Source organism: Palaemon carinicauda, chromosome 14 (assembly GCF_036898095.1).
Source record: "Palaemon carinicauda isolate YSFRI2023 chromosome 14, ASM3689809v2, whole genome shotgun sequence".
In the NCBI taxonomy this organism is placed as follows: Eukaryota; Metazoa; Arthropoda; class Malacostraca; order Decapoda; family Palaemonidae; genus Palaemon; species Palaemon carinicauda.
Genome location: NC_090738.1, coordinates 6281344 through 6308560, shown reverse-complemented (window position 1 = coordinate 6308560; position 27217 = coordinate 6281344). Strand labels below are relative to the sequence as shown.

The 27217-nt window shown below is 37.4% G+C and overlaps 1 protein-coding gene across 5 annotated transcripts; it reads right to left on the bottom strand.

Moving 5' to 3' along the window:
- Positions 1 to 6482: 6482 nt before the first annotated feature.
- On the bottom strand, positions 6483 to 25243 carry LOC137653408 (uncharacterized). Of its 5 annotated transcripts, none has more exons than XM_068386771.1 (2): positions 25225 to 25243; positions 6483 to 8404 (listed from the first exon to the last, which is right to left on the bottom strand). In XM_068386771.1, exon 2 carries the CDS (start codon positions 8283 to 8285, stop codon positions 7158 to 7160), a length of 1128 nt encoding a protein of 375 aa, XP_068242872.1. In that variant the 5' UTR covers positions 8286 to 8404; positions 25225 to 25243; the 3' UTR covers positions 6483 to 7157. The 5 variants fall into 5 exon arrangements, with proteins under 5 accessions (XP_068242872.1, XP_068242868.1, XP_068242871.1 ...); XM_068386767.1 differs by lacking the exon at positions 25225 to 25243 and adding an exon at positions 24458 to 24895; XM_068386770.1 differs by lacking the exon at positions 25225 to 25243 and adding an exon at positions 23859 to 24000.
- Positions 25244 to 27217: the final 1974 nt, after the last annotated feature.

Sequence of the window (27217 nt, the reverse complement as noted above, 5' to 3'; positions counted from 1 at the left end):
ATTCTACTAAATCATTCATAGCATGCCTTGAACTTTTAAAAAATTTAGATTGGGAAAATGTAGGAATTAACATTAATGGGGAATTCATTGACAACTTAAGATTTCCATATGACAGTTACATTTAGTGAATCATGGAAAGAATTGCAAAAGATAATAGAAGATTTGAATAGAGCTAGCACAAATGTAGGACTGAAGATGAATATGAGCAAAACTAAGATAATGTTTAATGAAAATGCAGAGAGACAAATAATGATTAAGAACGAAACCTCTAGAGATTGTTATTGAATATATGTACTTAGGACAGACATTAAGTGTTTCCCCCTGGACATGAGACCAAAATTAATAGAAAGATAAGCATAGAATAGACAGATTTTGGTTAACAAAAAGATTATGAAAAGTAAAATGACACTTTCTCTAGAAAAAAAAAATTAATCCTATGTTCTTACCAGTACCCACTTTGGAGCCTTACTAAAGCATTAGTTACAATGCAAAGAGCTATGGAAAGAATAATGATGGATTAACAATAAGCGACAGAAAATGTGCAACATGGATATGAGAGTAAATTAAAGTAGAGGATATTCTAACATGTAAGAAAAAGACATAGACTTGGGAAGGACAGATATTGAGAAGGGAATATGATATATTGACATTAAGCATTACAGAATGGTTCCATAGAGATTACAAAAGAAGCAGGGAAAGGAAGAGAAGACAATGGATTAACGAGTAGAGAAAATTTGTTTTTATTTGTATGTGTATATATATGTATGTATGTATATATATATATATATATATATATATATATATATATATATATATATATATATATATTCATATGCATATACATATATTATTACGACTAGCAAACTACATAAATTCTCGAGCTCCAAAACTCACCTGCTTCAAATTACATAATTTGATACCAACAGAAAAATACCTCTGCGCTCTGAGAATAATATGCAACTCCCAGACAATAATATATATGTACACTGAATATCTAAAGGTAATACTCTTTATTTTACACTCAAAACAAAACTGAGTGATTAATTTTAATAGGAACTATTCTCAAATCAACCTCTTACTTCAGTTCTTTATCAGGGGATACGAGCTAAGCATTGAGAAAAGTATTGGTGATCAAAATAATGCACACTTTACAAAAATAAATATATTCAATAAAACATTAGCAAATCAAAAAAAATAATATAGAAAATAAATCACTCTAAATTTAAACCTGAACTAGAACTTAGACAAGATAAAATGACACTTTCAAGAATCATACATTTACTTGTTTCACCAGAAATTAATCTATAAAAATATTTAATTTTGACAATTAATGAATAAATGACACTAACACTTATAGAAAATAAATCAGAATTACACTTATATATACTTACCGTTACTCTTATGTCCTTAGGCTTAAACAAGATTACCGAACGGTCAAACAAAAATAATTACACTTCACTGTTTAACCTAATCTCACAGGGCCAGTTATAAAAATTTATACTATAAAATATACTTACATTAACAAACTACATTTTTAACTTACACACAATAATATCACTAATGTATGAACAACACTATACACGGTATATGTTGGAGAGAAAACACTATTCACGTAGTGGCTGGATAGAGGCTGATGAGAGGACTATCGGACGATGGCTCTTCTGAGGGTTAGGCTGGATCTCGCCTGTCTCCTATACATTGCCTCTACTTTATGTCCCTTACCAATACTTTGAGAGGACAAAGTATGCCCCAGGTATTCCACTGAGAGTTGACCAAATGAGCACTTTTCAATTTTGCATCTCAATACTTTTTCTTGAAATTGTTTTAAGAGTGCTCTTAAATCATTCCCGTGCTCCTTTGCATTTGATCCACTGACCACAAAATAGTTTAGAAATACTGCCATGCCTTCCATATCGAAGGTTAATTGTTCCATTATTTCTTGAAAATATGCAGGTACTGACGTGATGATGAGTACTCAAAGCCAATTTTCTTTGACTCTCTGGTTCCAATTTAATCTGGTTATATGCATCTGCCAGATCAATTTTGGTGAAATAAACATCCACTTAGCTTCTGCATTAGATTTTCTGGATTTGACATGGGATATCTATGAATATCAAGTTGCTGATTAACTGTGACTGAATAATCACCACAAACACGTAACTTGGGTTTTTGTCCCGGCAAGGATACCTTCCTAATTAGTACTACCAGAGTTCCATATTCACAAAACTGAGTGTGTTCCCAATTACCACGTTTAATTCCAACTTAATAGGCTTGATTTAAATCATCAACAATAGCAAATAGCACAGTTCGTGGCTCACAAAATATTGATTTAGCATCACTTTTAAAAGCAATTTCCAACTCAAAATCCCTTAGAAAACTCTTTAGGCCTAAAAAGTTCAGTAAATTCGTTGCATAGGTCCTTGCACACTTTTTGCAGTTAGAGCATTTCAGTCCCTATTTGAGTCTTTACTTTATTCATTTCCCTCTCATCACAGTCCTTTAATAGGGCATTCACATCAATTTTTAGTCATTTTATACTATCATGACCAAGTACATTAAAATCTTTTATTTAAAATACATTCAAATATATCGCTGTTACTTCAGTTGAGTTACATTTTCCATTTATACTGAAATAGCCCTTTATAGACAAACGATCTTTACTGACTGAATAATAGCAACGATATGCCGATTTCAATCTAGGTTTCCCCAAACGTTCCCAAATAGCTACTGAACAAAAACTATCTTTCGAACCAGTGTCCATCTCAAATTTGAATGTCTCTTCACTTAATGTTATTTTCAAAGCATCATCATGGTTTATGTATTTCACAGATCTATGTAACTTTCCCTTTATACGGGACACATTTTGCCCGGGAACCACTTCCTTATTTTCCCTTTTCACCAAGCAGGCAGCTTCAATATGTCCTGTCTTCTGGCAAAAATGACACTTAGAATTCTTGAAGTAACAATCCTTAGGTCGGTGACCGGATTTTCCACAACGTATGCGTCTACCTAATTGGCTTCTTAGACACTGAACCCTTTGTCTCTACCACTTTTTCTTTTGATTGATTTTCATTACCAAAGCAGACTTACTCCCATGAATGGTTTCATTAGCTACTTTTGCGGCATCTTCTGTTTCTAGTGCAATTTGAATTGCCTTACTGAAAGTTAATTCATTGTCAGGAACTTTGAAAAGTGCTTTCAAGACAGCATCATTATGTATAGAGCACATGAATCTAGTCCACATGGCTTCATCCTGGGGTTTCTGAATAAAAGAAAAATCACAAGTTGCTGCATCATGACGTTTTCTTGCTGTCAATTCTTGGATAGTTTCTCCTGGTTTTCTTTTCATATCATAGCAAAACTTGAACCTTTCTCTCACTATGATACCTTGGGGGTCAATATGCTCTTCCATGAATTTATCAAATTGGTCTAAAGTGAGATCATTAACCTCAATTAGTGGCGTTTGCTGCGCCGCCAAAGTATTATTATTATTATTATTATTATTATTATTATTATTATTATTTGCTAAGCTACAACCCTAGTTGGAAAAGCAGGATGCTATAAGCCCAGGGGCCCCAACAGGGAAAATAGCCCAGTGAGGAAAGGAAACAAGGAAAAAATATTTTAAGAACAGTAATAACATTAAAATAAATATTTCCTATATAAACTAAAAAAAACTTTAACAAAACAAGCGGAAGAGAAATTAGATAGAATAGTGTGCCTGAGTGTACCCTCAAGCAAGAGAACTTTAACCCAAGACAATGGAAGACCATGGTACAGAGGCTATGGCACTACCCAAGACTAGAGTACCTTGTAATTGGTTGTTGACTGGTTAGTTAAAAACACCATTGCTTGCTTCTCCTTCGGTATAGAATTTGCACCAACAAAAGCTAAAAATCTTGCAAGATAATGTTTCCATAATTCTGATGTAGACTCAAATGATGAAAAATGTGGATAGATACACTCGGTGACGGAGCTGAAATTAATCGAGCAGCTAAAACACTGATCTGTTTCTGCTGGGCCTCACAAGTTTCCAGCTGTAATCTGTAAGTGGCACTTTGCGATTCCAACTGAAATGGAGCAAACCTATAAGCTGAGCAATTTCCGACATTGTCAATAATCACTAGTTCAAAATTCACTGCGCCACTTTATCCTGTTGTGTTTTTAATGAAAACACAAAGGATATATTATTTAAAGAGGCCTGACACAGTTATATATAAAACAGTATATATAGTCATTACAAACAGGGTTCCTGAATGTAGCTATAATAAATGCTGTTGAAGGTTAAAACTACATTATATATAAGGTGAAAATTTCGTAGTGAATATACTTTCCTTTCAGAGCCAAGAACTATATAGAGAAGGAAATACACTGCCAATGTATTCTTGAAAACCTAGATGGCGTTATATGTAGGTGTAGTCAGTTTCCAAATAGGCAACATAAGAATGAAAATTAATTCATATAATTGATAATTTAAGATCTTTTTTTACAATCTACAACACTACATTCAGATCTTCCCGGTCAGAACAATCCTATTCGTAATACTAGGCATGCAGTTAATCCGTCTCTATGATGAGGCTCGATACTACATAGTATTCCAAAAGTTTCATGCCAGCTGGGACCAGTTTGTGGAATAATCTTCCTAATTGGGCATCTTAAACGTTAGAACTTCAAAAGTTCATACTTGAAGCAAATGTTTTTTTTTTTTTTTTTTTTTTTTATGTTGAGCAGGCTGACACAAGATTTTATATGAATGATCTGTTTTAATGTTGTAACTGTTGTTGAAATATTTAATTTTAATTGTTTATTACTTTTCATATAATTTATTTATTTCCTTTCCTCACTGGGCTATTTTTCCCTGCTGGAGCAGGATGCTAGGCTATAAGCCCAATATAGCCTAGCATCTGCTTTTCCAACAAGGGTTGTAGCTTAGCCAGTAACTATATATATATATATATATATATATATATATATATATATATATATATATATATATATATATATAATATATATATATATATATATATATACATATATATAAATATATATATACATATATGTGTGTATGTATGTGATAATTCAATAAATTATAACGGCACCAGAGAGAGAGAGAGAGAGAGAGAGAGAGAGAGAGAGAGAGAGAGAGAGAGAGAGAGAGAGAGAGAGAGTTAATGGAATCTGAGCCTAGTGGTTGTCCAGCACTGGGGTTGCGAAGGTCATTCTAGCATAATGAATTGTTATTCATAAGTATTCTATTCCACTATATGAACTATTCACTTTCAAATATTTCGCTTTTATATTATTATAAACTAAAAGCAGGAGGTTAACCAGCTCAACGAGTCAAGCTCTACTCTTACTGAGCTGGCCATCGTTTGTATAATTTTGTTCATCAGAGATTTGTATGACTCTACTGTACTATATATATATATATATATATATATATATATATATATATATATATATATATATATCTCGATAGAAATAATGTAAAAATAATAAAGATATTTACCGTTCTTTATAATGTTATGACTTCTTTTTGACGAGAGAGAGAGAGAGAGAGAGAGAGAGAGAGAGAGAGAGAGAGAGAGAGAGAGAGAGAGAGAGAGAGAGAGAGAGGATACACTTAGCTAAAAATGCCACTTTCTTCATTATTGTATTAGGAAACAATTGAGAATTTCCATTTGGTGTGGATACCTTTAGACTACATCAAGCACACACAATAACACATTATATATTACAACGTAAATAATAATACTTATACAGAAATGTTTATATATATATATATATATATATATATATATATATATATATATATATATATATATATATATTCCTAGGCCTATTGACGCAAAGGGCCTGTTAGATTTTTCCAGTCGTCTATCTTGAGCTTCTAAATCAGTACTTCTCCATTGATCGTCTACTTCACAATTCATAGTCCTAAACCATGTAGGCCTGTGTCTTCCAACGTCCTGTGGAGCTCAGTTGAAAGTTTGGTGTAATATCTCGTGGGGAGTGCGAAGAGCATGCCCAAGCCATCTCTATCTACCCTCAACAATGATCTCATCCACATATGGCACTCAAATAATCTCTGATAGTTTCATTTCTAATTCTGTCCTGCCATTTAACTCCCAATATTCTTCCGAGGGTTTTTTTTTTCAAATCTACAAAACCTGTTGGACATTGTTTCATTGACATACCACGTCTCATGGCCATGCAGTAACACCCATCTAACTAAACTGATATAAAGCCTGACTTTTATATGTAATTTCGGGCGAATTGATTTCCAAATTTTACCTAGCCTAGTAAATATTCTATAGACCCTGTATATATATATATATATATATATATATATATATATATATATATATATATATATATATATATATATCACTGTATTTACTGCAATATACAGTGTATGAAAGGTCTTAAAAATGGTACAGCATGTATTGTAAGCCCAAACGTGAGTTAATTAAAACACTAAGAAGTAAACAATATTTTAATGACTATACAACAGTATTAACAATCATCACAAGATATATTTCGGAAGGGAAAATTCCAGCGTATTTTAACAATCAGTCTAATAATTTTAGACTTAAATATTTCCCAAGGTTTCTCAGAATAAGAAAAAAATGAAGGTAGTATTCCTGATGGTTAACTTATTATGCAATACTTATGATTTAAGAATGATCTGAAGAGTTGGAAATTATTAGTGATAATTCATCCATTAGTAGATTTTCTGGCACAGTAAGGTATCGATGCTAAAAAAAAAAAAAAAAAAAAAACATTAAAAATTTCTTCTCTATTTGATAACTAATGCCATTTTCCAATTTCCATACCATTTCAATATAAACATGGAAACTTTGCTACACCGTATCTCTAGAAAATTTTCACAAGCACCACCAAACATTTTATTAAAGTCAACTTAATTTTAAATTCCAAAAAATTTACACAATGAGAGCCCCTTTTAAGAATATAGGCCTTTTAAGAATATAGTTCTGATGGTGGCTTAGGAAACTTTTACGATAAAAAATAAATAAAAAAAAAACACCACTTTTTTTTCATAGTAATTGCAAGGTGACAGTTTTCAAGTAGCAACATAAGTCGAAGCCAACATAGAATATTTTCAAAAAAGATGATGTGAGAGATGCTCTTAGTCGTCAGGTACTGGTAACGTATCTGAAGAGGCTGGGAGATATCACAAAAGATGGTTTTTCTAAGGTGTTTACCATATGATCAAGCACCTCGTGGAAAGGTACGTAATTAGAGCAATGAACTGAACCTAGATTTAGCAACAGTTCATTTACACTGGTAGTGGGCAAGGACACAGCTGTGAAGGGAACTGGCTCAGGAGGGTCGTAGATCCTGTGCAAAGCCGTAGCAGTCCTTCGCAGCTCGCTGATGTAAGGCCTTCCTATGATCACAGCAAATGTCAAGAAATAAAGAGCACCAAAGAAGATGAAGGAATATGCTGGGAAGGAGAGACTTGGCTGCTTTCCCTCTAACCGACGGAAGACCAGGTAGAAAGTGGCAGAGCCGAAACAGGCAATGAGGATCAATTCCTTGACACTGTTCAAGGTTAGTCCATAGTGTCTGAACGGGACGGGTTCATGAAGGTGGAGGACTAGCCATGAAGTCTCTCTCATAAATAACTCCCCTCTTCGGAAGGAGCTGCTAACCTGCGATGCTATCACACTGTTTAGGGATTCTAGGAATCCACCATAAGGCAAAATTTTATCCCTAATGAGGGTAATGTATTTGGCCTCAGTGTGATTCACTCCCATCGAGATACAGTCAATAAAGTCATGCTTGATGATCTCCTCTTTGTTAAACAATCTCCAGCTTGTCGTGTTCTTAGCTTGTCTGACAGGATAAAACCTAGAAAGGCTTTCCAGTTCTTCAAACGCTACCCTTGAAGCATTGCAGATAATCATGGCATTACTGTAAAATCTTTCAGACTTAATGTTTCTGTCTATTTCGGTTACCAGCTGTGACAGAACAAGGTCGTCTTTCCTGGAAGGGTATTTAGCAATGACCACAATCAAATTATCGATGAATTCACTGAATTTACTGGCATGGTATTCACTGGACTCTTGTGGATCCAGCTTCCCCAGGTAATCCAAAGCCCACCGTTTTCTGTGTTCTGTCTTGATTTTCTCATACTTTTCATTCATGAGGTTGTCTCCTTGGTAGAACAGAGAATAAACTTTATCACTACAGAAAATAGGAAACACCACTAGAATCAGCACAAAGTAACATAATGCCAACATTAATGGCTGAAGCGTCATCGTTTCTTAATGTTAAAGTTTACAAAAATGTCATTTATCAATGGATTCAGGGGAGATCAACAAGTGCAACATAGTGAGGAACATACTCTGTTGAGAGAGGATTCCAGTCTCTTCATATTCTGTAATAGAACAACATTCATTAGATTAAATTTAAAGAATATCCTTAACAAAATCAAAATTTAAAAGACAATCTATGCCCAAAGGAAAATTGAATGTTGAAATCTTAACCTTTGGAGCAGTTGTTTGGACAATATAAAGTCATTTATATGTTTTCCTTAACAAGGGAGATAGTGATGGAAATATATTGCAAAGGGATGAAAACATTAAAACTAGATGGAGAGATTATTTTGAGCAACTAATAAACAGAAAATAAGAGGCAGAGAGAGAGGGGCTGGGAAAGCATATAGGGTGGAAGGGTCAGTGATGGAGATATGGAATATAGAAGTGAAGGGGTCACTAAGTAGAATGAAAAATGATAAAGCACCCAGTCCATCAGTTTCGAACTGAAATGGTCAAGGTACTACCTACAGAGGGGGATGGTATCTATGTTTAAGCAGAAAGGTGGTCTCATGAAATGTGGTAACTACCTGGGAATTAAACTAACAGAGTATGTTTTGAAAGTTTTTAAGAGGTTACTAGATGAGATGCTGTAATTTAAAAAAAAAAAAAAAAAAAAAAAAAAAAAAAACAGTATGGATTCATGAGGGGAAGAGGGACTGTGGATACCACCTTCATGGTAAGGCAGCTACAGGAAAAGAGGCTAGATGGAAACCAAAAGCTCTTCTGGCCTTTTATAGATCTAGAGAAGGCTAATGATAGAATCCCAAGAGAAATTATGTTTTGGTGTTTGAGAAAGGACTTGCAAAGCTTGCTTATGAGAATGAAATATCACGAGGTTGGGCTCAAGATGAATTGAAGAAAGACAGAGATGATGAGAATGGTAATTGCAATGGAAGATTAATTATCATTAGAAGGAGAAAGGATTCATGAGATGGAATAATTGAAATATTTAGGGACTCATCATCATCATCTCCTCCTACGCCTATTGATGCAAAGAGCCTCAGCTAGATTTCGCCAATCGTCTCTATCTTGAGCTTCAAAATCTAGTCTTTTCCATTCAACATTTCCTACTCAAAGCTTCATAGTCCTCAGCCATGTAGGCCTGGGTCTTCCAATTCTTCTAGTGTCTTGTGGATCCCAGTTAGAAGTTTGGAGAACTAATCTCTCTTGGGGAGTGTAAAGAACATGCCCAAACCATCTCCATCTACCCCTCACCATGATCTCATCCGCATATGGCACTTGAGTGCTTGAAAAATCAAATAGATCACATAGCCGTTAACAAAGAAAGAAGTAGGACTCTGAGAAATATAAGACGCTATAGAGATGCAGATACTGGTAGAGATCAAAAGCTCCTCATTGCCACACTGAAATTAAAACTGAAAGCACACAACAAAATATAGATAGAATGCCTAAGTTTGATACAACTAAGCTTCTAGAAGATGAGCACAGAGAAACATTTGCTATTGAATGTAGTAATTGATTAAAGACTTTAAGAAACAAAAATCGCACAATTAATGGAGAATGGTGTGAAATTAAGAACACATCAGTCAGTTGTTGGTGAAGTTATGGGACATGCAGTTACAAGGAGAAAACCATGGATATTAAATGATATTTGGGATACTAACAGAAGGAGACAAAGATAGATATTGATTGTTGAAATGTTCCAAGGAAATGATGAAAATTACAAGGTAGAGCATGCTAAGTATTCGAGTATAGATAGCGAGTTCAAAAGAAAAGCCATGAATGACTGGAGAGAATATTTCAACAGGAAAGCAGATGAGGTTGACAAAGCTATGAATTCAGAAAGTGGCTATGGTGTAAGAATTGCTCATAGAATCCTTAATGAAATCTCTACTGGGGCAAAAAAGAAGCAGCATATACCAATTGAGAGATGGATCTGTTATAACAACAGAAGATAAGAAAGGCAACGTTGGATGGAACACTTTAGCGAAGTCATGAATAGGAAATTTGAAGGGAATAATTTGATTGATATACCTGAAGCTAATGAAGACCTTGATGTGCCCATGAATGAATTCAGTGTGTTTGAAATCGAAGCTATTATTAAAAAACTTAAGAGATGAAAAGTCCCTGTATATGATGGAATAACTGCTGAGATGATTTTGGCCAAAAATGAAGTGACTCTCAGAATACTTACAAGATTATTTTGGGGAATGTGGCATGAAGAGGCAAAACCTGATGAATGAGTGTTGGTGAAAATGGCAAGAAAAGGAGATCTGACAGATTGCAACAATTACAGAGGCATCACACGTCAGCTTTCATGAATATATATATTAAATTCGTTCTAAAGAGAATAAGGAGAAAGATTGATGAAAAGCTGAGAGATGAACAAGCAGGATTTCGAAAAGGTAGAGGATGTACTGACCAAATTTTCATTTTAAGTCATGTACAGCAATGTTTGGAATATAGAAATCTACTTTTGATAGCATTTGTGGACTATGAAAAAGCCTTTGATAGTGTGTACCGGCTAATTTTGTGGAAGGTCCTGCGTTATTATGGAGTTCCTCTTAAATATATAAATTTGATTAAGTCTGTTCATAAGCATAGCAAGTGCAAATTTAATGTTAGTGGAGTCCTATCAAAATGAATTTCTAGTGAACAGTGGAGTACTCCAAGGGAATATGTTTATCTATTTAAATCCTTGGTGCCTTGTTCCTTAAAAATAGATTGACTTTCTTTTTTTTCCCCTGTCGTTTCATAAATCGCACTTTAAAGATGTAGTGCAACAGATTATCGGTAAGTAGATAATATCAGCTTACTTAGAAATGAAGTTCTTAAGTTGTTTATCCTCATGGATTTTCAAATGCATAGAACAGATGGGGATGGCAGAGGATTGGACTGGATTGGTAACAGGAAATTAGCAGACCTAGAATATGCTGATGACGATGTTATTATTAGTAAAATGCCACAGGACTTAACAAAGATTGCTTACCAGAATGCATGAAATATCACATGATGTTGGGCTCAAGATGAATAGAAGAAAGGCAAGAGATGATGAGAATGGAATATACAATGGAAGATGAAATATCATTGGAGGGATTGATGAGGTGGAATCATTTAAATATTTAGGAACTATGATCGTTAATACAGGATCTTTAGAATTGGAGTTTAATGAATGATTGAAAAAAAGCAAATCAGACAATGGCTAGGTTACATGGAATTTGGAAATCAAATCACCTAAAATTATATATAAAAATCAGACTATATATCAGTTTAGTGAGATCGGTGTTTCTGTATGGACATGAGTCGTGGTATGACAATAAAACATCCAACAGATTTTGTAGATTTGAGAACAAAGCCCTCAAAAGAATATTGGGAGTTAAATGGTAGGACAGGATTAGATATAAAACTATACGAGAGATTAATTGAGTGCCATATATGGATGATATCATGGTGAGGGGTAGATGGAGAAAGTTTGAGCATGCTCTTTGCACTCCCCAAGAAAGAATAGTCCACTAAACTTTCAACTGAGCTCCACAAGGCACTAGAAGAGTTGGAAGACCCAGGCCTACATGGCTGAGGAGATGATGAAAGGCGAAGTAATTTAAAAGCTTCAGATTAAGACAACTTACGAAATCTAACCGAGGCTCTTTGTGTCAATAGGTGTAGGAGGAGATGATGAGGATGATGTTTGAGAAAGAGGAAAGCTCCAGAGAGGTTGGTTAGAACGGTTGAGATAATAAACAAAAGTTATAAAACCAATTGGGGGAACAGAAACCTTTACAGTTAGGGATGAATCACAATTAGAGGTTAGCAGTAAGCCTGCTTTTATTTGTGCTAGTTATGGATGTGCTACATGAAGATATCAGAAATGAACAGTTGCAGGAGTTCCTATATGTAGATGATCAGGTGATTACTGCTGAAAATGAGGGGAAAAAATACAGAGATGGGTTGTAGAGTTGCAGGAGTGGAGAGGGTTAGATTGAGGGTAAATGTGAATAAGACTGAGGTTATGGTGAGTAGGGACAGGATAGTCATACATGAAAGTAGAGAATCGGTGATAAAACAGGTAGAACAATTTACATACTTGGGATCTACTATAAGTCAGAAGGAAGGATGTGAGGTTGCAGTTGAAAATAGGACAAAAGCAGTCGGGGGGAAGTGGAGGAAGGTAGTAGGAATGGTAGTTGATAAAGAAAATGCCAATTAAGCTATATGTCAAGATTTATAGCACAGTAATAAAACCAGGGTTAATGTATGGATAGGAAACATGGGCTCTAAGATGGAAGGAAGAAGAAAAGTTTGAGAGAACAGAGATGAGAATGCTGATGTGGATTATGGGAATAATAAAGCTTGAAAGATTGGAAAATGATGAAATAAGAATGGCGGGCATAATGAAGATTACAGCGGTAATAAGAATGTAACAAATGAGATGGGCATATGTAGAGGATGGATGGTGGGGAGGCAGTGAGTAGGGCTTGGGAGGAACCTGTTAGGGATGGGGGAAGATTGAGATGAAGATAGAGAATTAGATGGCGAGATTAGGTCACAGGTGAAAGATTATATGGAGAGAGGAGGGTTGGTGAAAGAGGATGCCTTCAATAGAAGGCATTGGAGAGGGCGCATCAGGCAACCGACCCCTTATTATTATTATTATCATTATTATTATTATTATTTGCTAAGATACAACCCTAGTTGGAAAAGCAGAATGCTATAAGCCCAGGGGCTCCAACAGGGAAAATAGCTCAGTGAGGAAAGGAAACAAAGAAAAATAAAATATTTTAAGAAGAGCAACAAGATTAAAATAATATCTCCTATATAAACTATAAAAACTTTAACAAACCAAGAGGAAGAGAAACAAGACAGAACAGTGTGCCCAAGTGTACCCTCAAGCAAGAGAACTCTAACCCAAAAGACAGTGGAAGACCATGGTACAGAGGCTATGGCACTACCCAAGAATAGAGAACAATGGTTTGATTTTAGAGTGTCCTTCTCCTAGAGTAGCTGCTTACCATAGCTAAAGAGTCTCTTCTACCCTTACAGAAAGTTGCCACTGAACAATTACAGTGCAGTAAGAAGAATTGTTTGGTAATCTCAGTGTTGTCAGGTGTATGAGGACAGAGGAGAATGTGTAAAGAATAGGCCAGACTATTCGGTGTGTATGTAGGAAAAGTGAAAGAACCGTAACCAGAGAGAAGGGTCCAATGTAGTACTGTCTGGCCGGTCAAAAGACTCCATAACTCTCTAGCGGTAGTATCTCAACGGGTGGCTAGTGCCCTGGCCAACCTACTACCTATTAACGGTGGGAAAGAAAAATCACTTGAAACTACTGGGGTCTCGAATATTTAATCATGGTGATGTTTAAGCCAACCGAATACCATTTTTGTATATCGTCACATAAACGCAGTTTACAGTGTAGCTGTTTTGTCTGAATAGTAACCTTATTCTCGTTCAGCTGATATCATGACGACATAATGTTAATAATTCATCAAGCAGCTTGAACTACAGTATCAGGGAACTGCGGCTAGTCTAAACGCATTCAATTGGCCATCTAACGAAAATCGACAATAAACATATTTTGTAGATTTTATCGTTTTCCGTGAAATTGCTCTGCAATCATCTAAACTTCAATTGCGCTAACAGTTCTCAATCTCGAGAAGGCTATCTTATACAGTATATATATATATATATATATATATATATATATATATATATATATATATATATATATATATATATGTGTGTGTGTGTGTGTGTGTGTGTGTGTGTATTGCAAGTTTCATCAAAATATATGAAGCCGTTCTAGAGATAATATCTCTGAGTGAAAACTCGTCATTCCACGGCCATTTTTATGGTAATCCAAGTCAGATATTTTAATGTAGGCCTATGCTAAAACTGCAAATACAGTACCTCCTTCAATTAAAGCTGTATCGTTACATTTCAATGAGAAATATCTCATCGCGATTATGGCACTCATATCTATTGTCATTCCGTAACTAATTGGTCAATTATTAAAGAAAGATTATGGAAACTAAACAAAAAAAGAATAGCGATATATCCTTTTTAACAATCATAGCAATTTGAATTTGAGTTATTTATATAAGTTATCGATAAACAAATCAAACGAAAATTTCCTGTAAGTATATTTACAAGTTTCCTGGTCTTAGATTGAATTCTTGCACAATTATATATATATATATATATATATATATATATATATATATATATATATATATATATTGTGAAGTCCTGTGCGAGGGAGTTCTACCCTCCATAGGACAACTTAACAGTCATAATTCTTTTAGTTTGTTTTTCTTGGTAACAGCTTGCTCTCATGGATTTTCCTCGTCTATGTAACTTAAGACAGGCCTCAACTAACAAAGGAGGTCTTGTCTACATTACACAGGCCTATACAGGCTCTTAAATTGTCAGGCACTTGACTTTCCCCTTCGTCCCCAGGTCAACCACAAGAAATAAAGCCAGATGTGAAGACTTCCCCTCGTTCCCAAGTCAACCAAAAAAAAATATAATCCAGACGTTAGGACAAGGGTTCTCTCAGTACTCACAAGAAAAAGGACACCTAGTCATGATTGGCCCACATGTGGAAAAGGAAGGTGGGGTCATGAATTTCATTGGACCTCAAGACAGGAAGAACGCCCCAGGAATTCAAAATTACCCAATCAAGAGAAAAAAGGGGATGGCCCAAAATCTCTACTGCTCAGCCTAAGGCCTGCAACGAGAAAAGTAGCAGTTCCAGTCCGGAGGCCATACAAGAAACAACTCTTCCCAGCAGCCAGTGCCTGCATCCCCCAGGACAGGCTCTCTCCCCCCCCCCCCCCTGAAACCTCCAAGAGGCTCGAACTCCGTCTGAGTCAAAGAACACCCTCAGGACGAAAAAAGGAACCATCTGCGTTGACGTCCCAAAGAACACTTGATGTGCCGAAGTTTTTTTAAGATAAGTACTGACACCTGTGCGAGGGAGAATAATTAAGTGCCAAAAGTTGAAAAGGGTTGCATGGATGGGAATTCCAAGGGAGTGAAGCTGAGGGATAATTGTGGGGATTAGTTTCTCGTAATAATGTGATACCCTCTTCGCAACCAACATCATTTTTGTTTTTCTTGTCTTATGTTACAAGTTTTCTTATGTCAAGTAATAACAGTTTCTTTTTTTTTTGTTGTATAAAAAGTGAAGTGCGAAGTGAGGGTTTTTTCTTTTGTTGTCGGGGGCACATAGACAGATTGCCAACATTATTTTTCATTTGTTTACGGGATCACCCGTGCACTTTTCTTACAATAATTATTCATTTGACATTTATGTTCTGCAGTTTATTTTACCGAGTGATTTCGGAAAATAGAAATTAAGTGATACCTTCTTTCTTTTATTGTTATTTGTGCATCTGAATGTATTTGGATTGCTAGAGAGAATTAAGCTTAGTTTTGTCTTTTCGTTTTTTTTTTTTTTACTGTAATCATTTCTCGATTTATTAACCATAAACTCGAAAACACATTTTGCTTTATTGGACAATTGTAAGTTATCTCCTTAAGAGGTTTACGATCATTTCTTTTTTTTTGTTTGACTTAAAAATTAAAAACTATTGTATTTCGATTATTACAACAGAGTTTTCTTTTGTCCGTGAGTTAGACTAAGGTTGAAACCAAATTGTTCCTACACGAATTAAAACTATTCCAACGAGGTGCAGCTCCAAAATAAATGATTGAGCTCGGGTGTTTTTGAACCGTTAATAATATTAACAGGTTCAGTCATATACAAGAATTTTGAGTGTCAATTAGTCGCTCTGGATTGACACGAAGTCACTGTGTCATGTGAAGTGTCCGATTGATGCTTTCTTTAAAGAGCGTAATCTGCACAATTACGTCACATCTTTAAAGTGGGGGCCTGTGTCCGGGATATTTTTTTTTACGTAACTTTTGTTCATTTTCTTTTATGTTGGAATATAGTTTGTTTTAGCTTTTGCTAATTGCTCCGGAAACAGTTTTTGTTTCGGAGTTTCTTCGGTTTGTCGGAAATTTGATTTCGAAATCAGTGTGGTGATCTTTGATCTCGGTTGTTATGCAACCTGATTTGTTGTGTTCTGTTGATTTCATAGTGTAAAATTGGCTGACCAGAAGTCTTGATTTTTTTTTTTTTCTCTTCTTTCTCTCTTTCTTTTATCAAGCAGCAGTAAGTACATTCAAGGTTCAAGGTTCAAGGTTCTATCGTTTCAGTCATGGGAGACGAAAATTCAGATAGAGTTTCTAGGTTCCTAGAGGAACCGAATGACTTTTTGTTAAGGCAACTCTTCCCAGCAGAGCTAATTGAAGTGAGCTCACGTGCAGATTATATCCAAAATGCAGATAGAAAACAACAGATTCTAGAGGCCTTAGAGAGAGAATTTAATAGGCGTCAGGAAGAGCGTGAGTTGGAGATAGCAATTGAAGATAGGGACGAAGATCACTCCATAACCCGAGAACACTCTGTTATGGGAGGAGCAGCAGCAGTGCCAATGTTACCATCAGCCATGTCATCAAGCCAGACTGCCTACCGAACTTCAAGTCCAGCTGAAGTTGAATCTCATGAAGTAGTTCAGAGGTCAGAAGAGTCGTTGAGTACGAGAATGAAATTTAGAGCAGCTGAGCTCGAAATTGACTCACTGCGAGCTCAGTTGAGGAGACAAGGTCAGGATTCAAGACCCCCAAGGGCACAACCCATGGGAGGATTTTCAGAAAAAGATATGGCAGGACTCCTTCCATCCTATGATGAAAAGAATCCTGAAGGCTTCTTCCTGTCGTTTGAGAGAGTACTGAAAAGTCACCAGATCCCAGAGGACGCCTGGGCTCGCCTGTTGCCCATAAAGTTAACCGGGAAAGCAGTGGATGCGTACAATGCGGTATCCGACCCTGTTGCACACGATTATCGCCGGGTAAAGGCCTGGATCTTGAAAATTTTCGAACTTGTGCCTGAGGCTTATCGCCAGAAGTTCAGGAACTTGAGGAAAGGATCAGAAAACTATGCAGAATATTGGAGACAAATGAAGATTAGCCGTGACAGGTGGGTGGAGGCCTCTCTTGGAAATAACAAGACTTTCGACAGGATAATGGAGCTCATGGGATTAGAACAGTTTCTGCTAATGTTGCCACCAGCCACTCGGCAATATATCGAAGATCGACATATCACTGACCCTGATGAGGCTTCTATACTGGCAGATGAGTATACACTGAGGGAAAAGATCAGGGGCTCTTCTGGCTCAAGATGGTGCCCTCCTTCATTTCAGCCAAACCAGCCTTCCAGGCCATTTCGGGGTAATTGGAGCCCCAGGGGGCCGGCACCATCGTATCCTCCATCAGAGAAAGGAGTAGGCGGAAACCCTACACATGGCAGTGCTAAAAACACTGGAAGTAAGAACAATGGAGCCTACCCTTCGGCTCCCCAAGTAAGACAGTGTTCCTATTGTCACAAACTCGGACATGACGTAAGCTGCTGCTGGCTCAAAGGAAATTATGGACCAGGGGGAAAGAAGTTCTCTAATCAAAATCACAAGAGGGACGACCAAGCACTTAATGTTAATGAGGTTATGAGAAGACAGACATCATGCCAAGGGATGATGAAGAAGAGAGACATGGCCATAAGGCAAGGACAGGAAGCCTTCATTCATGTAGGATCTGTGTCTCTGCAGGACCAAGGTACCAAGCCTGTACAGATAAGGATTATGCGTGATACTGGAGCTGAGCAGACTGTCTTGCACAGAGCAGTCTTACCCTTCGATGAATCGTCCACCTTGGGAGAAAGTGTCATGGTTCGCTACATTAAGGGAAGAGAGGAATTGCCCTTATATGCAGTGACTTTAAGCTCTTCTTTTATTTCCGGTACATTTCCAGTTGCTTTGGTGGATGAGGAACCCATGCAAGGGGTACAGTTATTGTTAGGAAATGACATAGCTGGACAACGATGTTGCACAGCATCATGTCAAATTCATGCTGACAAGAATGAAGGGGAGGTGAAGATTGAACAAAATGAATATTCAGCATGTGCTATTACCCGTGCTAGTACCACTCAACAGAAAAAGGACAGAGATAATGTTCCTACCGGAGTGCTTGTGGGTACTTTTCCCCAAATGCTCAGGGGAGTGGTGCAGCCTGGTTTATTACGTTCAGAATACTCGAGGGAGTCGCTCATTGAGGCTCAGAAACAAGACTCAGAACTTGCAAGGATAAGGGATGAAGCTGGATCCCTGAGCGAACTCGAGGCTGAACCCTTTGGTTACTATTTAAAGGATGATGTCCTAATGCACAAATGGCGGCCTAAGAAAGTGCCTGCTGATGCTGAATGGACCATTCTATATCAGGTGGTAGTGCCACCACAGTATCGAGAGGAGATTTTAAGGTTGGCTCATGAACAACCAATGGGAGGACATTTAGGAGTACGCAAAACGCGCGAAAAAATTTCCCGGGAATTCTATTGGCCAAATTTGAACAGAGGAGTTGCAGAATATTGCCGTAGTTGTCACTCGTGCCAAGTGATAGGTAAAAAGGATCCAAATCATCGAAAGGCACCATTGCAACCCATCCCCGTGGTGGAAGAACCCTTCTCCAAGATCATCATGGACATTGTCGGACCTCTGCCAAAGACAAAGAAGGGAAACACCCATTTGTTGACGCTAATGTGTGCGTCGACGCGCTTCCCTGAAGCGTACCCGTTGCGGACAGCGACGAGTCCCAATGTGTCGCGGGCTCTGGTACAGTTCGTGACCACATTCGGGTTACCAAAGGTTATTCAAACTGACAGAGGTAGTGTCTTCATGTCGAAAATCTTTGAAGGCACCCTTAAGGAGTTAGGAGTGCAGCACATAATGTCCTCTGCTTATCACCCACAGTCTCAAGGTGCTTTGGAAAGGTTTCATGGCACGCTCAAAAATGCATTACGTGCATACTGTGAAGACCAGAAAACACGAGATTGGGACACAGGCGTGCCGTTCTTGTTGTTTGCTATCCGAGATTCATGGCAAGAATCTCTGGGGTTTTCCCCCTTCCAGCTGGTCTTTGGACATCAAGTGCGTGGACCTCTCAAACTTTTGAGGGAGATATGGACCCATGAGGAACAAAGTACTAATGTGCTAGACTATGTGGTGAAGTTCCGACAACGCTTGCACGAGGTCTGCCAATTGGCTCATGAAGAAATGAAGAAGTCTCAAGAAAAAATGAAAGCCTGGTATGACCAAGCAAACAGGACAGAAGCACGACAATTCCAAGTGGGAGATGATGTGCTCATCTTTCTACCTGTGCCTGGTAGTCCCTTAGCGGCCAAGTACCAGGGGCCATATAAGGTCGTGAAGAAGCTCAGCGAATTGGATTATGTGGTAGGGACACCGGACCGAAGAAAGGAACACCAGGTGTGTCACGTCAACATGATGAAACCATATGTTGTTCGGAATACCAGTGGTAATGCCACTGCCCAAAACCCATCACCAGTCACTGGGCCTGTTCATGTATCAGTAATAAGGAGACAGGTACAGCAAACAGAAGAGGAGGAAGAACAGAACCCTCAAGGTGAAGAAGAGGAGGAAGAACAGGATACTTCTGGGGAAGAAGAGGAAAAAACCAGTTTCAAGGGCATGCCACTCGAAGCCCGACTTAAGAATTCGGAGGTTCTCAGAGACTTCAAGACCAAGGTCTCTCACCTAGCTCCCCAGCAGCAAGAGGATGTCCAAGCTTTAGTGGAAGAGTACGCAGTGCTGTTTCCTGATGTTCCCAGCCGGACAAATGTAATGGAGCATGATGTGGACGTGGGAGATGCACGCCCAGTCCGTCAACACGCGTACAGAGTATCACCAAAGAAGAGAGAACTGCTTGGGAAAGAAATTGATTACATGCTCGAGCATGGGATTATTAGGAAGAGTTCCTCACAGTGGAGTTCACCGTGTGTGTTAGTGGAAAAGCCTGATGGTGGAGTCAGATTCTGTACTGACTATAGGAAGGTGAACAACGTCACAAAGCCAGATTCTTTTCCCTTGCCACGTATTGATGACTGCGTGGATACCATCGGGAATGCTAGATATATCACCAAGTGTGATTTGTTGAAGGGATATTGGTGTGTTCCGCTCACTGAGAGAGCCAAAAGGGTTTCAGCTTTTGTAACACCTCAAGGATTATTTGAATATAATGTGATGCCCTTTGGGATGAGAAATGCTCCTGCGACATTCCAGCGGATGATCAACAGTCTGGTACAGGACATAGAAGGTGTTGTCGCATATATGGATGACATTGTTATCTACAGTGACTCTTGGAAAGAACACCTGAAGAGACTAAAAGCCCTTTTCCAGAGTTTAGCAGAGGCCAACTTGACAATCAACCTCTCCAAGTGTGACTTTGGACAGGCGACAGTCACCTACTTGGGTCATATAGTAGGTCGAGGATCTGTTCGCCCAGTACAGGCAAAGGTTGAGAGCATTCAACAATTTCCAGTCCCGCAAAGCCGCCGAGCATTGCGTCGGTTCTTGGGAATGACCGGCTATTACAGAAAGTTCTGTGAGAACTACTCTACCATTGCTTTGCCTCTCACTAATCTTCTCAAGAAGAATAACAAGTATGTTTGGTCTAACCATTGTCAAGACGCATTTGACTCCCTGAAGAGGTTGCTAAGTCTATCACCGGTGCTGAAAGCACCAGATTTTGACAGAGAATTTGAAGTAGCAGTAGATGCCAGTGATCATGGGGCTGGTGCAGTCTTATTACAGGAAGATGATCAAAACATGAAACACCCTGTGGCATACTTCTCTAAGAAATTTAACCGGCATGAAAAGAACTATGCCACTGTAGAAAAGGAGCTATTGGCTTTAGTACTTGCCGTAGAACATTTCTCTATTTACCTTCAATCTAATTCATTGCCCACTAACATCTTTACAGATCACAATCCCTTAACATTCTTGCATGCAATGAAAAACAAGAACCGCAGACTACTCAAATGGAGTCTACGGCTACAAGAAGTAAATTTGAACATTTTGCATATTCCAGGGACTCAGAACATTCTAGCAGACTGTCTTTCAAGGATGAATTAGAGTTGGGGTGTATGAAAGTAATTTGGGAATAGTTATAACTGTCATTTGATTATTTTTTTTTTGCTTCCAGTTTTTTTTTGTTTGTTAGTTGTAATTTCACCTTTTTTCGTGAGAGCCAAGCTGTGAGTTCAGTTACAGATTAGATGGGAGACGATTTCCTTTTCATTGAGCAGGAAATCTTTTTTTTAAGGGGGGAAGTGTGAAGTCCTGTGCGAGGGAGTTCTACCCTCCATAGGACAACTTAACAGTCATAATTCTTTTAGTTTGTTTTTCTTGGTAACAGCTTGCTCTCATGGATTTTCCTCGTCTATGTAACTTAAGACAGGCCTCAACTAACAAAGGAGGTCTTGTCTACATTACACAGGCCTATACAGGCTCTTAAATTGTCAGGCACTTGACTTTCCCCTTCGTCCCCAGGTCAACCACAAGAAATAAAGCCAGATGTGAAGACTTCCCCTCGTTCCCAAGTCAACCAAAAAAAAATATAATCCAGACGTTAGGACAAGGGTTCTCTCAGTACTCACAAGAAAAAGGACACCTAGTCATGATTGGCCCACATGTGGAAAAGGAAGGTGGGGTCATGAATTTCATTGGACCTCAAGACAGGAAGAACGCCCCAGGAATTCAAAATTACCCAATCAAGAGAAAAAAGGGGATGGCCCAAAATCTCTACTGCTCAGCCTAAGGCCTGCAACGAGAAAAGTAGCAGTTCCAGTCCGGAGGCCATACAAGAAACAACTCTTCCCAGCAGCCAGTGCCTGCATCCCCCAGGACAGGCTCTCTCCCCCCCCCCCTGAAACCTCCAAGAGGCTCGAACTCCGTCTGAGTCAAAGAACACCCTCAGGACGAAAAAAGGAACCATCTGCGTTGACGTCCCAAAGAACACTTGATGTGCCGAAGTTTTTTTAAGATAAGTACTGACACCTGTGCGAGGGAGAATAATTAAGTGCCAAAAGTTGAAAAGGGTTGCATGGATGGGAATTCCAAGGGAGTGAAGCTGAGGGATAATTGTGGGGATTAGTTTCTCGTAATAATGTGATACCCTCTTCGCAACCAACATCATTTTTGTTTTTCTTGTCTTATGTTACAAGTTTTCTTATGTCAAGTAATAACAGTTTCTTTTTTTTTTGTTGTATAAAAAGTGAAGTGCGAAGTGAGGGTTTTTTCTTTTGTTGTCGGGGGCACATAGACAGATTGCCAACATTATTTTTCATTTGTTTACGGGATCACCCGTGCACTTTTCTTACAATAATTATTCATTTGACATTTATGTTCTGCAGTTTATTTTACCGAGTGATTTCGGAAAATAGAAATTAAGTGATACCTTCTTTCTTTTATTGTTATTTGTGCATCTGAATGTATTTGGATTGCTAGAGAGAATTAAGCTTAGTTTTGTCTTTTCGTTTTTTTTTTTTTTACTGTAATCATTTCTCGATTTATTAACCATAAACTCGAAAACACATTTTGCTTTATTGGACAATTGTAAGTTATCTCCTTAAGAGGTTTACGATCATTTCTTTTTTTTTGTTTGACTTAAAAATTAAAAACTATTGTATTTCGATTATTACAACAGAGTTTTCTTTTGTCCGTGAGTTAGACTAAGGTTGAAACCAAATTGTTCCTACACGAATTAAAACTATTCCAACGAGGTGCAGCTCCAAAATAAATGATTGAGCTCGGGTGTTTTTGAACCGTTAATAATATTAACAGGTTCAGTCATATACAAGAATTTTGAGTGTCAATTAGTCGCTCTGGATTGACACGAAGTCACTGTGTCATGTGAAGTGTCCGATTGATGCTTTCTTTAAAGAGCGTAATCTGCACAATTACGTCACAATATATATATATATATATATATATATCAAAGGAACCAGATTGGATGAATCGATAGTTTCTACCTTATGTTATATTAATTTTTATGCAAATCCCTTCGTAATCTAACCAAAATTTGCCACAGGCAAAAATCGTAGTGGTATCAGTTAAGCAGTATCCCCCAACTGAAAAGCAAAACAAGTGACCGAGTTTGTTCCCGAGAGACTGCCCTATGACAAAGGCTATACATCGTCGCTATAACCCCTAAATCTTTCTAAGGTACTCACACAATTGGGTTAAGCCTGTCTAGTCTAAGATCCATCATTGCAGTCGTCTGTACAGTACTAACACAACTATTATGCCTTGTTAGGTCAACAATCTAGTCACTGTTCTCACCACTACAGAAAGCGTAAATGGCTACATAAGAACTCTTCTTAGGCAGCAAATCACGTTATCAGCAGATAGTGGCAAGATAACGTGGTAACTATTAGAATCCGCCTGAGAGAGAGAGAGAGAGAGAGAGAGAGAGAGAGAGAGAGAGAGAGAGAGAGAGAGAGAGAGAGAGAGATTATCAGAATCCCATATGATAAAAATAGAGCTGATATTCTAGCAAGGAATATCCCATTTAAAATTCACAGATATTGAAGGCCATTGCTTTGCGCTTCTATAAACAAAATAAATCTCCGCTCACGTTTCCTTTAAGGGTTTTCGAATGCACTAAATACGTTCTCCTATAAAGTTGGAAGAAATGGCTAAACTCGGCCACGTTACGTCAAGTACAACAAAGCACTAAATTTAGACTAGACTAAAACAACGGATGCTTTCGATACCCCGTGAAACACTAGAATCATCCCGGGATAAAAAACATAACGCTTCGCACATAATATATTAATTTAGGCCTTAAATACATAACTGTTCTTCGAATAAATTTAGGATGTGGCTATTATACACCGTTACATTTGTCGCATTCCACCTTTCAGAGTTGTGGCACTAAAGGATTCCTTGTACGAGTTATGAGCAAATGATGAGAGAGAGAGAGAGAGAGAGAGAGAGAGAGAGAGAGAGAGAGAGAGAGAGAAGAGAGTTATGGCTTAGCTTTAAGATATCGTAGTAATATTCACAAAGTTAAGGACACAATAAACCTCGCAGTATCAAAATTCAAAAGGTTTTACACTCATAGAGAATAGTGATTCTCTTCTCGACATAACAGTAGCGAACCCACACCCGGTGTTAGTTTCTTAATGTTTCGCCATTTTCACACCCCACGATATAACTTCACTCCTAACCCACCTGAAGTAATATGTGGTTTCTGTGCTTGATGAATCTATGGAACAACGACGTGAGTTAAGTACTCAAGGCAAAGGAAGATGACGATAACGCGATTGCGGGAAACACTCTAACAACACCAGTACTTGGGCAAGAGTTGTATGATTCTCATGTATCTGACGATTTATTTGCGGTAGAGTCACTGAAATGTTCAACTGCAGAGCGACTGTAAACATCCGAGACTGAGTCATCAGTTAGGGTTATCTACAAAGACTTCTTGATACCAAAAATTGTCGGAGACTGATTTTAGCTGATAATGACACACGTCGATCTGGTTCATCCCTTCATCGCACTGGTACTAAGAATTGAACCAACTCAAGTTACGCAACGTCGGTGTAAAGCAAAGCGGCGTATATGTTAAAACCACGCCTTGGCACCTGTTGAAAAGGTCTTGCTGCTCTGATGGCACACACGGTCTCTTCTAACGTAGTTCATTTTTTCTTGCGTTTGTTCTTTGCAATTCCAATATTTGAGTTTACATGAACTTTTCTTTAACGGCATGGTATCTAACACAAATATATGACACCGGGACCTGGATAAAGTTTCGCTTTAAGACTAGCTAAATTTATACAAACAATAACTCAAGCTAGTTCAAACTAGTCTCACGATTGCCAAATAATTAGATAAAAAAACAAAAACTATAAGAACGTGATCGTTGCTTATAATCCGTTAAAAGATATTTAGTTTAATTATCATCAAGTAGTTTGTAACAGTTATAAACAATAACCTACTATAGCTTTCACAGCCGATTGAAGTTTAAGAACCACTTATCACCACCATCTTATGTTTTCCTTTACTAGCAACACTTACGTCATTCATACTGAGGACCCACATCACAAGATCTTATGCGGCACTGTTTGCTGAAATGTCGAAATTCCGTGTCGCTCAGCAATTGACAAATAAGTAAAGTAGTCAACAATTTTGTGTTAAATGTTTTCTTTCATTTAAATCTGATGGAACCACGTTTCATTCTTTTTACATCGGCGCCTTTGATGCCACGACGCCGGATAACATAAAATAAATAAATTTTGCTTAGGTAGAAGAAGAAGGATACATCTTATCGATAGCTTATCGTAATAAGAATCACAAACAATGATAAATCTAGTCGTTTAATAAATAAAAAAAAATATATAAACGAGTATCGATAGAAATACAATTAGGTCGTTCATAATATCATCTGGCCATTTCAATTTAATTTATTTTAAAGGTAAATTGATTTCGCATAACACAGTGAATGTTTTCCAATTGAGGAAATAAAATTACTTTTATTCTGATATGCATGTGTAGATCAGGGTACATGCTCCTCCACTGCCAGCGGTTTATAATTATTGTGCTCAATACTTATAGACAAATATTTTGAGAACTTTAGTAATAAATAAGTAAGGTTTAATTTACCTTAATCTGACTCAAATTGAGCATCATTACTTAGGAGGGGATCCGAAACCAACCGGTAATATGATAGATATGCCACACACAGATTCAACACTTCCCACCCACTCCCTCCTCCATACCCAAGGTATGGGGAGTTATACGTCTGGAAATGCAATTGGGCGTGATCGGAAATATATATATATATATATATATATATATATATATATATATATATATATATATATATATATATATATATATATATATATATATATATATATATATATATATAAATTAGCCGTTACTAGTCCATTGCAGAACAAAGGCCCCAAATATGTCCTTCCACTTGCGATTCTCCCTCTTTCAAAGGTAATTAACGTAAATCTCAATTAAATTCGCTTACGGGCTGCCAACGCTAGAGCCCGTGTCTTGCATAAGGCAAGGCAATCTTATACATACATACATCCACTTGCAACTGTTTAAAGTCTTTCTGTGCCAGTCCACGCCCGCAAACTTCCTTAGTTCGTCAATCCATCGTCTTCTCTTCTTTCCCCTACTCCTATTACAATATCTAGGGACCCGTTCTGTTATTCTTAATGTCCATCTATTGTACGTCATTATCATTATATGTCCTGCCTATGTCCATTTCTTTTTCTTACAAGTTGTTAGAATATAGTCTACATTAGTTTGTTCTTGTATCTATGTTGCTCTTTATCTGTCTTTTAGTGTCATCCCCATCATTATTCTTTCCATAGCTCTTTGAGTTGTAACTAGCTTATTTTCAAAGGCTTTAGTAAGGCTCCAAGTTTCCGATGCATAAGTTAATAGTCTACAGGTAGGACCATCTCATTAAATACTTTTCTTTTTAGAGAAGGTGTCATTTTATCTTTCATAATCTTTTTCGTATACCAAATATTCCCCATCCCATGCTTATTTATCTTTTAATTTTGGTCTCGTGTCCTGGGGAAACACTTACTGTCTGTCCTAAGGACATACTGTATATTTATTAACAATCTCGAAAGGCTCGCCCATAACTTATTTGTTGACTCTCTCTGCATTTTCATTGAACATTTTCTTAATTTTACTCATACTTATTTTCAGTACTACATTTCTGCTTTCTCTATTCAAATCTTCTGTCATCTTTTGTAATTCCTCTGATGATTCACTAAACACAACTATGTAATCTTCAAATCTTAAGTTGTTAAGTTATTCCTCATTAATATTAATTCCTACATTTTCCCAATCTAAATTCTTAAATACTTCTTCTAGACATGTGAATAATTTAGGAGAGATGTGATATCCCTGTATAACTCCTCTCTCAATAGGAATTTTCTCACTAGGTTTATGTAGCTT